This window comes from Mus musculus, chromosome 7, assembly GCF_000001635.26.
Source record: "Mus musculus strain C57BL/6J chromosome 7, GRCm38.p6 C57BL/6J".
NCBI classification, from domain to species: Eukaryota; Metazoa; Chordata; class Mammalia; order Rodentia; family Muridae; genus Mus; species Mus musculus.
Genome location: NC_000073.6, coordinates 29,892,778 through 29,907,664, shown reverse-complemented (window position 1 = coordinate 29,907,664; position 14,887 = coordinate 29,892,778). Strand labels below are relative to the sequence as shown.

General features: G+C 43.5%; 1 protein-coding gene and 1 non-coding gene across 10 annotated transcripts; one reads left to right on the top strand and one right to left on the bottom strand.

Annotated features, from left to right (window-relative positions):
* The first annotated feature begins 1,095 nt into the window (after positions 1–1,095).
* Zfp27 (zinc finger protein 27) lies at positions 1,096–14,334 on the top strand. Of its 9 annotated transcripts, none has more exons than XM_011250481.3 (5): positions 1,096–1,414; positions 3,606–3,765; positions 7,327–7,427; positions 8,787–8,913; positions 11,239–14,334. In XM_011250481.3, exons 4-5 carry the CDS (start codon positions 8,802–8,804, stop codon positions 13,584–13,586), a joined length of 2,460 nt encoding a protein of 819 aa, XP_011248783.1. In that variant the 5' UTR covers positions 1,096–1,414; positions 3,606–3,765; positions 7,327–7,427; positions 8,787–8,801; the 3' UTR covers positions 13,587–14,334. The 9 variants fall into 9 exon arrangements, with proteins under 9 accessions (XP_011248783.1, XP_017177621.1, NP_001272727.1 ...); XM_017322132.2 differs by having other exon boundaries at positions 1,096–1,455; positions 3,606–3,760; NM_001285798.1 differs by having other exon boundaries at positions 1,133–1,414; positions 3,606–3,760; positions 11,239–14,328.
* On the bottom strand, positions 1,098–1,156 carry Mir7668 (microRNA 7668). The gene has a single exon (NR_106128.1). It is a non-coding gene; the product is annotated as a microRNA 7668 (primary transcript).
* Positions 14,335–14,887: the final 553 nt, after the last annotated feature.

The window sequence follows — 14,887 nt, the reverse complement described above, 5'->3', positions numbered from 1 at the left end:
TTTATGAGTTATGTGTATGAGTTTGTATATCTAGTCACACGTTTGTGGTTGTTACAGTAATCTCTAAATTAGTTGATTTTAATAAAGGAAATAGAAGCGTTTGTTTACAATTCTTCTCGCTCTCTCTCTGTCTTTTGAGACAGAGTGTAGCCCTTGGCTGTCCTGGAACTCACTCTGTGGACCAGGCTGGCCTCGAACTCAGAAATCTCTGCCTGCCTCTACCTCCCTAGTGCTGGGATTAAAGGAGTGTGCCACCATCGCTGGCTTGTTTTTCCTGTATTTGCCTGTAAAGGTCAGAAAGGGATGTTACATCACCTAGGGTTACAGACAGATTTGTGAGCTGGGAACAGAACTCCGGTCCTAGGCAGAGCAGTATAAGCAAGCATTGTTTGTTTGTTTGGTTTGGTTTTTTGAGACAGGGTTTCTCTTTATAGCCCTGGGTGTCCTAGAACTCACTTTGTAGACCAGGCTGGCCTCGAACTCAGAAATCCACCTGTCTCTGCCTCCCGAGTGTTGGGATTAAAGGCGTGCACCAGCACGCCCGGCCCTATTTCAGCTTGTAATGTCAGTCTTTTGAGCTTAATTAGATATTTAGAGGGTGAGCCATGGTATTAAATTAAGGCTTCATTTACACACTAAGGAGATTGCTATCCATTAATTATATTTTAATTTTACGTGCTTTTAATCACATGTTGGTGCCATCACGCCTAGCATTAAACTATTCTTTTTCTTACAGCTGCCTACTAGTTTACTTGAGGTGGTTAGAGTGGAGAATAACGGAAACGGATGGGCTTCACCCATGCATTCTTCTCTGTCCTTCCGACACCCTGACGTGAAGGGAGCTTCACGGCGGTATCTTCCAAGGGATTTATCCCAGATTCTACTTTATCTCCCAATGTGGTTTGTCTTGTTAAAGATTTTGACACTCTTCCAGTTGCTTCTGATACTGGTCTGATGCTCTTGGAGTTGCTGGTTTTTTTCTACCTTTTTCATGAATGGTTTTTTTTTTTTTTTTTACAAAGTGGATTGTACCACTTTGATTTGTCCCCTCATTTCCACATGGTTTCTCCCACAAGCCCTCTCAATTTTTTTTTTTTCTCCTCTGAATCCCCTGCACCGCATGGTTTCTTCCACAGAGAGCAGGTTATTCAGAGTGGCAACTAGGTTTCTCAGTGTTACAGAACTCATGACCCCGTGTCCAGAAGAACCTCCTCTTATCGGATGATGCTCGGACGTGGGCCACAGTGCTTGGGTCTACGTTCTTTATCTCATTCCGTGTAATCTGGCTGGATAGCTATTCCTCTGCTGTACGGAATGCGTAAATTTGAAAGATGGCGGCCTACGCGGCATCTCTGGGCACGACTATGTTAATCGATCCTCCTAAGGAATTGTGTACAAAGGATCTTGAAGCTATGTAAGCACGCTGTGGGTTATTGGAGTCCTCTGGCATCGGAGGTAATGCTGAGCATGCGCAGTACTAATAGCCCAGGGCCTTTTTTTTTTTAAGACCGGAAGTGACCTTGGTGCTTGAAGGTGGTTCCCTCCCCCTCCCCCTCCCCCGTGCTGCTTCCATTGAGTCTTAAGGGCAAGAAGTCATCCGAGATGATTCCGGTTGGTTTCAACTAGAATTCTGTGGAGTCAGTAGTGTGTGCCTATGTTGGGAGTTAGTGACCGGGTGCTGTCTGCTGTGTTGATGGTTGTCAGTGGCAAGGATTTCTCCGATCAATAACGGAACTCTGAGTTTTGGAGGAGGGAGGTCGGCCGGGTGATGTGTGATTGTGATGACAAGTGAGTGATGTTAGGGAATGTGATGAGTGGCTGAGGGTCTCGTGGGGTTTTTGATAAGTTTGCTTTCTAACCCCAAAGTTTAGCTTATTAATTTTTAGCCTTGGTTAATGTAATACTTTACATTCTTATGTATTTATATGTAGATTTTTTATTGTCTTTTAAATATAAATGGCTTTCTTTTTTAATTCGTTTTCTGTGATCCAGGAGTCATTTGGAAATGCATTTTCTGTTTCAGATAATATCTCTGGGTAGTGGTCTAGCTGAAAAATGTTTTATGGTCGATACCATAATCACTTTTCATAAATGCCACATTGCATAAAAATAATCGTTCCTCAATTGTGTTGTGTGTGTATGCTTATGTATATACATATATCGCAATATGTTGTGATATATATTAATATATTTAATCCCAGCACTTGGGAGGCAGAGGCAGGCAGATTTCTGAGTTCGAGGCCAACCTGGTCTACAGAGTGAGTTCCAGGCAGCCAGGGCTACATAGAGAAACCCTGCCTCGAAAAGCAAAAAAAAAAACAAACAAACAAACAAACAAAAAAACCACACACACACACACACACACACATATATGTATGTATGGATATATATATATATATATATATATATATATATATACACACACACATATACATACACAAATACACATATATATTGTGTGACCATCATATGACCTTACAGTTTTGCCTTTGTTTTGTTTTGTTTTTTGGAGCCCTGGCTGTCCTGGAACTCACTCTGTAGACCAGGTTGGTCTCAAACTCACAGAGATCCACCCTCCTATACCTCCAGATTTCTGGGATTAAAGGCCTGTATCACCACACCAGCAGACATTACAGATTTGGTTTTTAAATTTATTTATTTTATGTATATGAGTACACTGTAGCTGTCTTCAGACACACCAGAAGAGGGTATCAGATCCCATTACAGATGGCTGTGAGCCACCATGTGGTTGCTGGGAATTGAACTCAGAACCTCTGGAAGAACAGTCAGTGCTCTTAACTGCTGAGCCATATCTCCAGCCCCCTTAGAGATTTTTTTTTTTTTTTTTTTTGTCTGCTTAGTTGTGGAGGGATATTGCTCACAATGGAAATGTAATTTGTCCATCTCTCTTTGGTCCATTTCTGGTTTATATGTTTGAAGTTATATTGTTATCAACACTTATGTGTATTTTTACAAAATATATTTATTTTTTGAAGAGTCTATATGTATACAATGTATTTTGGTCTCACCAACCCTTACTACATCCCTCCAGTTATTTTTAATAATAGGTATGACTAAGTAGTTCAAGGAATATTGTAGCAATTAGAGTGTCCACCATAAGTTTGTAAAAGAGTTTAGTTTCACAAATATCTTTCCATTTTGCAAGTTTTCTTTCTTTTGTCCGGTTCTTACCCCTTGGCTTTTTAAAAGCATTGCTATGTTTCTTATATGGTAGTAGGCGCTTTACCCTCTAACATGTCTCCCCGGACCCAGATTTTCTTAAATTTTCTATTCTCTCAGCACTGTTTCTTGAGGCTAGTCCCTGGTACAACAATTTCAGCATAATAATGGAGACTAATTAGCATAAATTCTTAGATCTCTAGACTTGCTGGAGCAGAAGTCATGGGAGTGAGGCTGAGAATTTTTAACTATATTTTGACAATACCTCTAGATAATTTGAGTGCATACCTGCTCAAGTTTGAGAACGACTGCTCTGTGAGGTAACTGGCATGTGTTTCAGTGGTGAATGTCTAATGACTAAGGATTTGACATTTCTGGGTATCTTGGTATCTCTGAGCGGCTCCTTACAAGATCTTCTTCCACAGCACTTCTTCCTCACAGCTCTGACTGAACTCATAGAGGACCGCTAAGCTTCTGGTTGCTGAGAGGACAGGGTCTAGACCCAGCGTGATCATGCCAACTGACTGGACTTCAACCCTGGAAGCTACACCACTGGCCCCAGAGGATCTTGGGAGCTCATGTGAGGTCAGGGGGGCGGGGTCTTGGGGGTGAGACTTCCTCCAAGGAGTAGATGTCCCTAATTTGTCCCAGGAGTCTCAGAGGAGAAGCAGATAGGCCACCCGAACAACTGAACCCCTAAACCTGCCCCTCAGGGAACCAATCTTGATCTATTTATCGAAAAATCAAGAAACACCTGAGCAATGTCATCCACTCCAAAGGCAATGAGGGTGGACCATCATGAGAGACTGTTGTTTGGCATCCTACCGTGTTTATCTGTTGTCTGTGGATAAAATTTTTGGTAGAAATTACTTCCAGATAGGGTTTCTGAAGGAATGGCGCCATTTCTTTTCAGAGCGCCACACTGAACGCAGATAGTCTATTGATTCGGTTCTTGACATTTCTGCTTCTCAGTTAGTCTCCAATTTTCATTTTTCCTCCACAATTTTTACTGCTTTCCTTTTTGGGAAACATTGTCAACTTTGTCTCCTCCCGCTCTGTTGCGCTGCTGTTAACACTATCAACATTTAATTTCAAGTTTTGGTTTTAAACATTTTACACAGTGAGATAGGTCGCTAGGTATGCTTACCCCATAAGCTTGGAGACACAAATTCAATTCCTGCAACCACATAAAAGTGGAAAGAGAACAAACCCCATGAAGTTGTCTTCTGTCTCCATATACCATCATAGCACACACAGCTAAAGGCTGACAAGCAACACAGTGCCAAGGTTTCTCCATCATATATAGCCTGCACGTCTATCTCAGCAAAATGACCTTCACCAAGCAGCTGATCTGTAGAAATCTCTCTACCCTTGGCTCTGTTTTGTTGAGCCATATCCTTCCAGTCTTGAGGGGTTCTTCTTCTTTTTTTTTTTTTAAGATTTATTTATTTATTATATGTAAGCATACTTCAGACACTCAGAAGAGGGCGTCAGATCTCATTACAGATGGCTGTGAGCCACCATGTGGTTGCTGGGATTTGAACTCAGGACCTTGGGAAGAGCAGTCAGTGCTCTTAACCACTGAGCCATCTCTCCAGCCCCAAGACTGAATATGTTGTAATTCTGATATCCTGCTCTCTATCCTGATTAATTTTAACAGGTTCACCTCCAAGCTTTGCCTCCAGTCCTCATTATTTTCTCTCTGCCGCTCAGTCTCCTCTGTGAGCTGCTGTATCCTTTACTCTCGCGTCTTTTCCAACTCCTGTCTCCAGCCTTCATTTTCCTCTAGAAATTCCTTTAATTCTAACGTTTCCTCTAGTCCACTACACTGCCGACTCTTAGATTTCTCTTTCTGCTGTTCAAACTGCTCCTCTATACATCCCTGTATCTTCTGTTCCAGGCCCTGCGTCTAGCTTTTAAATTTCTCTTTATGTTGTAATTCTGATATTGTTGTGTCTATCTTATTTTGACTTACTAACTTTAGTAAATTATCCTCTAGACTCTGTGTCCAAATTTTATCCCTAGCTCTTTGCTGTTCAGTTCAATCTATGAATTTCTGCATCTTTTGTTCTAGCATCTTTTCCAGCTCCTGTCTCTAACCTTCATTTTCCTCTCTCTGTGGCTTATCATGACCTATAAATCCCTGAACCTTTAGTTCCATCATTTGCTCTAATCCCTTTTCTAAGGCATGTAATTTTTAAATCTAGGGTCCCGTCTTTTGAGAAAATATAGTAAACCAAGATATTGTAAAAACTGTAATTGATAAGTGTCAATTAAATCTACCTCATTCAACCATACAAAATATTATCCCAGAAAACTCAAAAGGTATTTATTGTGTTTCTCATCTTTAAGTATCAATCTATTCTTTTTTTTAAGATTTATTTATTATTATTATTATATCTAAGTACACTGTAGCTGTCTTCAGATACACCAGAAGAGGGTGTCAGATATGGATGCACCAGAAGAGGGTGTCATTACGGATGGATGTGAGCCACACCATGTGGTTGCTGGGATTTGAACTCAGGACCTTCGGAAGAGCAGTTGGCTCTCTTACCCATTGAGCCATCTCACCAGCTCCCCCCTCACTCAGCTTTCAGTCCACACATTGTTGCAGTCCTGGATCACAGCCACAGCCATTTATTGGGGATGAGGGTGGGGGTGAGGATGGGATGGGGGTAGACTTTTATTTCAGGTTAGTTGAGTTCTGAGCCATATGTTGGTGTGCCAATTTGTTGCAGCGATTTCCAATCCCAGTAAGCCTGTATAAAACCACACAACCCAGTTATTATATTTATAACTATATGCCTAGATTGGGCAGATTTATCACTATCCTCACTTATTTCCCAGCTATGAGACCCTTTGCTACTTGCAGTTTTTCCTGGCCATGTGGTTCTGTTCCTTGTTGGCTCTACCTCTTCTTCCTCCATCCCCTCTCTCTCCCTTCTCCTTCCCTGTCCCCATGTGCCCCCACTCTCTAAAACCTCCAGTCCCACCTTTCCCTTCTACTGCCTTTATTTGACCAGTTAGAATGGGGAGAAAGTTCATGAGAGAAGCAGAATTAACATCAGAATATAAACAGCACCAGGGCAACCCACAACATGTCCCCCTTTTTGTCCAATTTAAAGGCTCTTTTCTCTTAGATATAAATTGAGCACAACCATCACAATTATGTAAATTATAAAGTACAATGTACACTTGTATATTATATTTGTATTAGTGGGTGTAGAGAGAATCTCTTGTGCACTGTGTAAAAGCATTCACATGTCAATAAAAAAGCCCATGGCCAATGAGCTGAGTCAGGAAATAGGAAGTGGGAGTTCCAGCAGAGAGAAAGAGAGAGAGGGGAATTATGGGAAATAGTCAGGCACTGGAGATTAGCCCCAAATTCTAAGGAGCAGACATAAGCATGAACCTGAGAAGAAGGTAACCAGCTCTGTGGCATGCTCAGAATAGAAGAAACTGGGTTATTGAGGTATGAGCTAGGCAGGGAACAGAGCAAAGGTTTTGCCTAGGCATTTCATCATATATAAGAAGTCTCAGTCATTATTTCAGGGAACTTGGGCATGGCTATGTTAAAAAATACACAGTTACAAGTGGGAGTAAGAGGACGGTTAGCTTTTACAGTTGAACAGTGCTCAGACTTTACAGAGTGGTTTTGGGTTGGTCTTCTGCTGAGATGGCCACAGGGAGTCTTTAATGTTTCCTGTCTGTGAGGTCTTGTGTTTAACACCATGGAGAATCCCATGATCTAGATAATCTCATCAAACGGCTCCTAGCAACACTGTAACCCACATGATAGCACCAGGCCCTGCTGTCAGCAGCTGCTTTTCTTACTCAAAAATAGAGGGGTGGGAAAAGATTGGCTCATAACTAGAAACCTAGAGCTGCATATTTAGGAACAGGACTTTGAGATGAAAGCCACCACGATTATTTGGGGATGGGGATGGGGTGGGGGTGGGGATAGAGGTGGGGATAGAGGTGGGGGTGGGGGTGGGCTGGGATTTCAATTTCCCGGGTTTCAATCAGCCACACTGAAGGATGATTTTTACTTATTGTAATAATGTACAACAGTGACAATTTTTGGAATTTTCGTTTCTTTAAAGAACACAGAAATGTTGTAAGAATGTGTTTTTGTTTTAATCCCAGGTGTGAGATACGGAGCTGCTTCAGACTGTCCGCAGCAGCTGATCATGATTTGCCTCGTGCTCTAGCAGGGGTGTGATTTTTGCCAGCAGCAGATAGTTTCTGTGAGTGTGTAGCATGTGGCATTCTGGGGATTTTTCAGAGGGTGAATAAATGCTAGGGCCCCAAAAGGCAGAGTGGGTTGTAGCTTGTTGGTTGGTTGCGGTTTCTTAATGAGTCGTGTGAAGAAAAGAAAGGAGAAGGAGAAATTAGATAATCTGATTTCCAAATATCAAACTTGCCTCAAGAAACATGATGCCCCTATTCAGCAGGAAGGAATCTAATGATAAAGCCACCCACTTCCCCTCTATCCTCCTTTCTCTCCTACCTAGTGTTAGGGTAGAAAAAAGAGGTGGAAAAGGGTAGAAGAAAGAGGAACCCACATAGTAGCAAAGGCCGGATACAAATTACAATATTTATTTATCAATGTACTTAAAAAAAAATGAACAGAGATCACCACTGACTCATGTGTCTGCTGGCCCACTGTCCCCAAGACGGCTTTTGTTGTATCCTACCTATGACACCAAACTATTGTAAAGCCTTTCTGTCTGCCCCTACAAGTTGCCTGCTATACCCTGTCCTTCAAGGGTTGAGCTGAAGTGATGGCCAGGCTGCTGGAGCAAGCCATACCCAGCAAAATGGAGTAACACTGTAGGATTGAGGGTTTAGATTTCTGCCCTTGTTCTGTTTCCTATATCTGTGATAAAATACCCTCACTAAAGCAACATAATAGAGAAAGGGTTTATTCGGCTCCCAATCACAAGTTACAGTCAGTAAGTGGGGATGTCCCAGTGTGAGGAACTTGAAACAACCAGCTAGTCACAAATGCATGCACACTTACTTTGCTCTGCCTCCTCGTCCTCATCCCCCACTTCTGAAGTCCAGGGTCTGTTACGTTACCTAGGAAATGGTACAAATCACAGTGGATGCTGTCAGTTAGCATAATCAAGACAGCCTCCCACAGGCCAACTTGATCTGGACAATCCTGCACTGGTACTCTGTTCCCACAGTTGTAAATTGTGTTAGGTTGACAACTTAACCATTACAGTGTCCAAGGTAACGATGGTCACTGGGATCTTCTTACCCTCCTGCTTTGGAGCAGATGGCTGCTAGGGGCTTGGAGGGCATTGGCAAACCATTGCATTTTGTTCTCTTATGTGACCCACCCTGGGTTTCTATGATGCCCTTCTTCTGTTCTTTCCATCAAAACACAGTAGTTACTTTGCAGGATGAGTGTTACAGTTTCTACTTGGCCATCTTGCTGGTGGCTCACCCTGGGGCTTTCATGAATGAACGGAAGACAAAACAAAACCTACTCTCCTTATTTCTAAATATGCTTTTCCACCTCCCTGATCCCTCCCCCCCCCCCCGCCCCCCCCCTTGTCCTGAGTGTGTTTACTCTGAGCAAGAATTTGTTCTTACAGGAATTAGTGTCCTTCATGGATGTGACTATAGATTTCAGCAGAGAGGAGTGGCAGCATCTAGATCCTGCTCAAAGGAGTCTCTATCGGGATGTGGTGCAGGAGACCTACAGTCACCTGCGCTCAGTGGGTAAGCATAGTCCCCTGGTATCAGACAGGAAGCCTCACTCAGCTTATTCTATTCTCAGTTGGATGTCTGCTCCAAGGCATCTTAAGAGGCTTTTAAAGTTTATTTCGTGTGTGTTTGTGCGCATATGCATGTGTGTCTTTCTCTAGTGTGTGTTCACCATTAAGGTGCAGTATCCATGGAGGCCAGAAGAGGGCATCAGATCCCCTAGAACTGTATTTACAGGCAGTTGTGAGTGCCCAATGTGGATGCTATGAACCAAACCTTCAAGTTGAGAGTAAATGCTCGTAACTGCTGTGTGTCTCTACAGCCCTGTCTGTGAGCAGGGTTCTTTTTTTTCTTTTTTCTTTTTTTTTTTTTTTTTTTGGTTTTTCGAGACAGGGTTTCTCTTTATAGCCCTTGCTGTCCTGGAACTCACTTTGTAGACCAGGCTGGCCTCGAACTCAGAAATCCGCCTGCCTCTGCCTCCCAAGTGCTGGGATTAAAGGCGTGCACCACCACCGCCCGGTTAAGCAGGCTTCTTTATCTCCTTTGTGCATTATAAATATCCTCATATAAATATTTTCTCTTGCTCTTTGTGCATTATTAAAAAACTCATATAAATATGAGTCTTTAGACCTATGTGGTTCCTTCAGAACCAACTCTCACTGAAGTGGGCCTACGACTGGGCCCTGAAGCATGAGTAGTTGGGCCCAGTCCTTTATCATTTTCCATGGACGGGATATCAAGTTTCCAAGACAGAGGTTTTCATACTGGGGCAAGAAAAGGAAACATGGGCATTACAGAATGAGAGTCCATGCCAGCACTGTGGGACACAAGAGATCTTCAGCAAAGCCGCTGTCTTCTTGGCTTTAGATTTGTGTCTTTTTTTTTTTTTTTAACTTTTTTTCTTCACTTTCCCCATGGCTTTAGTCTTTATTTATACACACAGGTATTTATAAATCTTTCCTTCATAATTACTTTGTGATATACAAACCCATACTCCCATACACCTCTTTCCTCCTTTCCCTGTGAGATAGTTCAGCTCTGCCCCAGCTAGCTCTCTTCCTGCTGTTTTCCTGGCCACTGCATGAGATTTGTCATTGCTTCCAGCTTCTTGTACCTTTCCTTGAGCTTATGACCTGAGTATCCTTGTCACTTAACCTCTGGCAGTATCTGTCTGCTGCGTTTGACACTTTTAAAATTTTTATTTATTTATTTATTTTGGCTTTTTGAGACAGGGTTTCTCTGTATAGCCCAGGCTGTCCTGGAACTCAGTTTGTAGACCAGGCTGGCCTCGAACTCAGAAATCCGCCTGCCTCTGCCTCCCGAGTGCTGGGATTAAAGGTGTGCGCCACCACGCCTGGCTTTTTTTTTGGGGGGGGGGGACACTTTTTTTAAAAGCTCTATTTATATGTGTGTGTATTTATGTATATATGTATGTATGTATATATCTATGTGAGTACACTGTCACTGTCTTCAGACACACCAGAAGAGGACATTGGATCCCATTACAGATGGTTGTGAGCCACCATGTGGTTGCTGGAAACTGAACTCAGGACCTCTGGAAGAACAGTCAGTGCTCTTAACCGCTGAGCCATCTCTTCAGCCCCATGTTTGACATTCTTAATCATCTTTTATAAAGGTTAATTTTAATCCTGCCCAAGTGAGTCCACATTTGACAGAGTCTGTCTTTCTGGTTAGCTGAGTTTTGTTCTTGTTGTTATTTTATTACTGTACTTTACTGATGAGGCCTTCATTTAATTATAATTAAATTTATAATTATAAATGTATATCTTTTATATATTATATAAATGTAAATACATACATTTTAATTCTAATTCTGTCTTGGACTTATGATAAGGTGTTATGTTTCCCCTTTTCCCCTCTTTGGTTCACATCCTCTTCTCTCCCCACCGTGGATCACTGATTTACATAATGGAGACGTCCAAAAACCATCTGTATTAGAAAGTTTAAAATAAATTAGAGCCATGTAACAGTTTATAGGCATGTCAGCTTTCTCTGTAGCTCTTCTTTTTGCTTTACTTTGCTCATGCCTGCCTTATGTAATGTATCTACCTGGATGTATTTTATGCCTGGATGTTTCTTGTGCCTTACAATTTTCTTCCTCAAATTGCCCCCCTCCCCTCTTCTCTGTGTTTGTCCTGGGTGGGCCATGTGTGCTCTGACAGACACCTTGCTGTGCTGTTTCTCCTTTACAAAGGAACTTGGCTTTAGAGCTGGGAGTTCTGAAAAAGCCTTTTTACATATCAAGTGAGAAGGTAGTTTTGCTCTTGCTTTGTTTTGTTTTGTTTTTTACAAATGACGTTTTCTCATATTTCATTCTAGAAGAACTACAGCAGATTGGTGACCAGAAAAAGACCTACCAGCAAATAGGACATAAATCAGCGAGTGATATGGTTTTCATCACGAAGACGCTGGGTGCAGAGAGTTGCCATGACTACTCAGGCGTTAGGAAGGTGATTCATGTGAACTCATACATTGTTCTCCCTCCCAAGAGGCCACGTCACTGGGACCCACCTGAGGATGAGCCGAAGCATAGTTCAGATTTACAGACTCATGATGAAAGTAATGGGCTGAAGAGAACTAAAAGGATTACTGAATATGGTAAAATTTCATCCTGTATCAACACTGAACATATTCTAACAGGAGAGAAATTACCGGACCATAATCAATGTGGAAAAGTCCTCGGTTATAAACAAATACCTTGTCAATATCAGAAAATTCATACTGGGGAGAAATCATATGAATGTGCTGAATTTGGAAAGATTTTTACCCAGAAGTCACAGCTCAGAGTACACGTGACGTCTCCTACAGGAGAAAAACTCTACGTGTGCGTCGAATGTGGGAAGGCATGTTCTCAGACGTCAGAGTTCCTCACACATCAAAAAACCCACACCAGGGAGAAGCCCTATAAATGCGGTGACTGTGGAAAGTCCTTTTTCCAAGTATCTTCTCTGTTCAGGCACCGGAGGATCCACACTGGAGAAAAGCTCTACGACTGTAGCCATTGTGGGAAAGGCTTCTCTTACAACTCAGACCTCAGGATACATCAGAAGATCCATACAGGAGAGAAACGCCATGGCTGCGTCGACTGTGGCAAAGCCTTCACACAAAAGTCCACACTGAGGATGCACCAGAAGATCCACACGGGCGAGAGGGCCTATGTCTGTATTGAGTGTGGACAGGCTTTTATCCAGAAGACACACCTGGTCGCACACCGAAGAATTCACACTGGAGAGAAGCCATACGCGTGTGACGGCTGTGGCAAAGCCTTCCTTTCCAAGTCCCAACTCCTGGTCCACCAGCGAATTCACTCAAGAGTGAGGCCCTGTGTATCTCTCGACCGTGCGAAACCCTTCAGCAGCGCTCCCAACCTCCTTCCGCGTAAGAAAGTTCAAATGAGAGAGAAATCGTCCATCTGCGCGGAGTGTGGGAAGGCCTTTACCTACAGGTCGGAGCTAATCATTCATCAGAGAACTCACACGGGAGAGAAGCCTTATCAGTGCGGGGACTGTGGCAAAGCCTTCACCCAGAAGTCAGCCCTCACCGTGCACCGAAGAATCCACACGGGGGAGAAGTCGTATGTGTGTGTGAAGTGCGGGCTAGCCTTCGTGCAAAGGGCACACTTGGATGCACACCAGGTGATTCACACTGGAGAAAAACCTTACCAGTGTGGTCATTGTGGGAAATTCTTCACTTCCAAGTCGCAACTCCACGTGCACAAGCGGATTCACACGGGGGAAAAACCCTATGTGTGCAGTAACTGTGGGAAGGCCTTTGCCAACAGGTCAAATCTCATCACACATCAGAAAACTCATACAGGGGAGAAAGCCTATGTCTGTGCAAGGTGTGGGAAAGCATTCACTCAGAGGTCAGACCTGGTTACACACCAGAGGATACATACCGGAGAGAAGCCATATGGGTGTAGCACCTGCGGGAAAGCCTTTACCCAGAAATCACACCTCAGTATACACGAGAAGATTCACACCGGAGAGAGACAGTACGGATGCCGAGACTGTGGGAAAGCCTTCAACCAGAAATCCATACTCATCGTGCACCAGAAAATCCACACGGGGGAGAAACCGCACGTGTGTGCCGAGTGCGGGCGAGCTTTCATCCGCAAGTCCAACTTCATCACCCATCAGCGCATCCATACTGGCGAGAAACCTTATGGATGCACCGACTGCGGCAAGTCCTTTACCTCCAAGTCGCAGCTCCTGGTGCACCGGCCAATCCACACCGGCGAGAAACCTTACGTGTGTGCCGAGTGTGGGAAAGCCTTTAGCGGCAGGTCAAATCTCAGCAAGCACCAGAAGACTCACACTGGGGAGAAGCCGTACGCGTGTTCAGAGTGTGGGAAGTCCTTCAGGCAGAAGTCAGAGCTGATTACACACCACAGAATCCACACTGGGGAGAAGCCGTACGATTGCGGCGACTGCGGGAAATCCTTCACTAAGAAATCCCAGCTCCAAGTGCATCAGCGAATTCACACAGGAGAGAAGCCGTACAGATGTGCCGAGTGCGGGAAGGCCTTCACCGATAGGTCCAATTTGAATAAACATCAAACAACACACACCGGAGAGAAACCTTATAAGTGTGTAGTCTGTGGGAAAGGCTTTGTGCAGAAGTCAGTGCTCAGCATTCATGAGAATGTTCACACCTCGGCAGTATGAGAAAGGACCCATTGAGGACACGTCTTATGTAATTACTGTCTCTATAGGACAGAATAATATGTATATTATTGTAAGTAAAAATGCCACATGACAGTGTCACACATTACTGCTCAGAAAAAGATCTCAGAGAAGGCACTGAATGGGATTATGGGGCAGGACATTTCTACTTGCTGAGAAGAAATTGCATCAATTTGACACAATAGAAGCGTTCTCATGGTAAAAAACACAGTGGAACATTGTCATCAAGTTCTTCACAAGAAAGATTGTGTCAACTCATGTTGATGCAAAAATCCTGTTGGTGGAGTATGTCTACTGCCAACTAATTACATGGTAATCTAATCTAATATAATGTACATGACAGGGACCATCTTCTCTTCTGTCACTTGTTTGCTGCAAACATTAATAGACCTGTGGGTGTGTTTGCATTCTTGGTCAGATCTAACATAACTGGCACATCCAATCCTTCTGTTGAGAGACATACACTACAGGCCTGGGTGTGGCATTTCGTGCCAGTAATTCCAGCCTTTGGGGAAAGCTGAGGCAGGAGGATTACCATGAGTTCAAGACTAGTCTGAGCTACAGGGTAAGACACTGTCTCAAAAACAAGAGAAGGCCACAGTAAAGACATAGCCTAACACGAACTTGAAAGTGTACCTGGCCTTCCTGTCATTTACACCAGGACATGTCACAGACTTTATAAGCTACCAGTGCTATCTTTGTAAAAAGACCAACATGTCTCCTACCTCAAGTATCATGTCTTTTGAATTTCCCTTACCCTCAGGAAGGCTTGAAGTAAAAATGTTGAGATCACCTGGGTCAAATTAAGACCCTTGTTCCACCAGGCATGGTGGCACACGCCTTTAATCCCAGCACTCGGGAGGCAGAGGCAGGTGGATTTCTGAGTTAGAGGCCAGCCTGGTCTACATAGTGAGTTCCAGGACAGCCAGGGCTATACAGAGAAACCCTGTCTCAAAAAACAAAACAAACAAACAAACAGACCCTTGTCCCAGTTTTCTATGCTCACGTGCCCTCCTCAGCGATCTTATAACTCAGCTCATTAGAACAGCCCTGGGGTTTGGGAGTTAGCTCAATGCCTGCATGTACACAGGTTGAGTAGAGGCTGCCATGCTATCAGCAGCCATCATTAGTTAGTGTTTCCTCAGCTAGGTGTGGTGCCTTGGTGAGAACCCCTCTTTAGAAATCACTCTGATGTATATTCGTAGGTAATGGGATGCTAAACCGGGCTGGGTCCCTGGCTTGCTAAGGGTGGGTGTAAGCAAGAAACACCAAGCAATGCCACA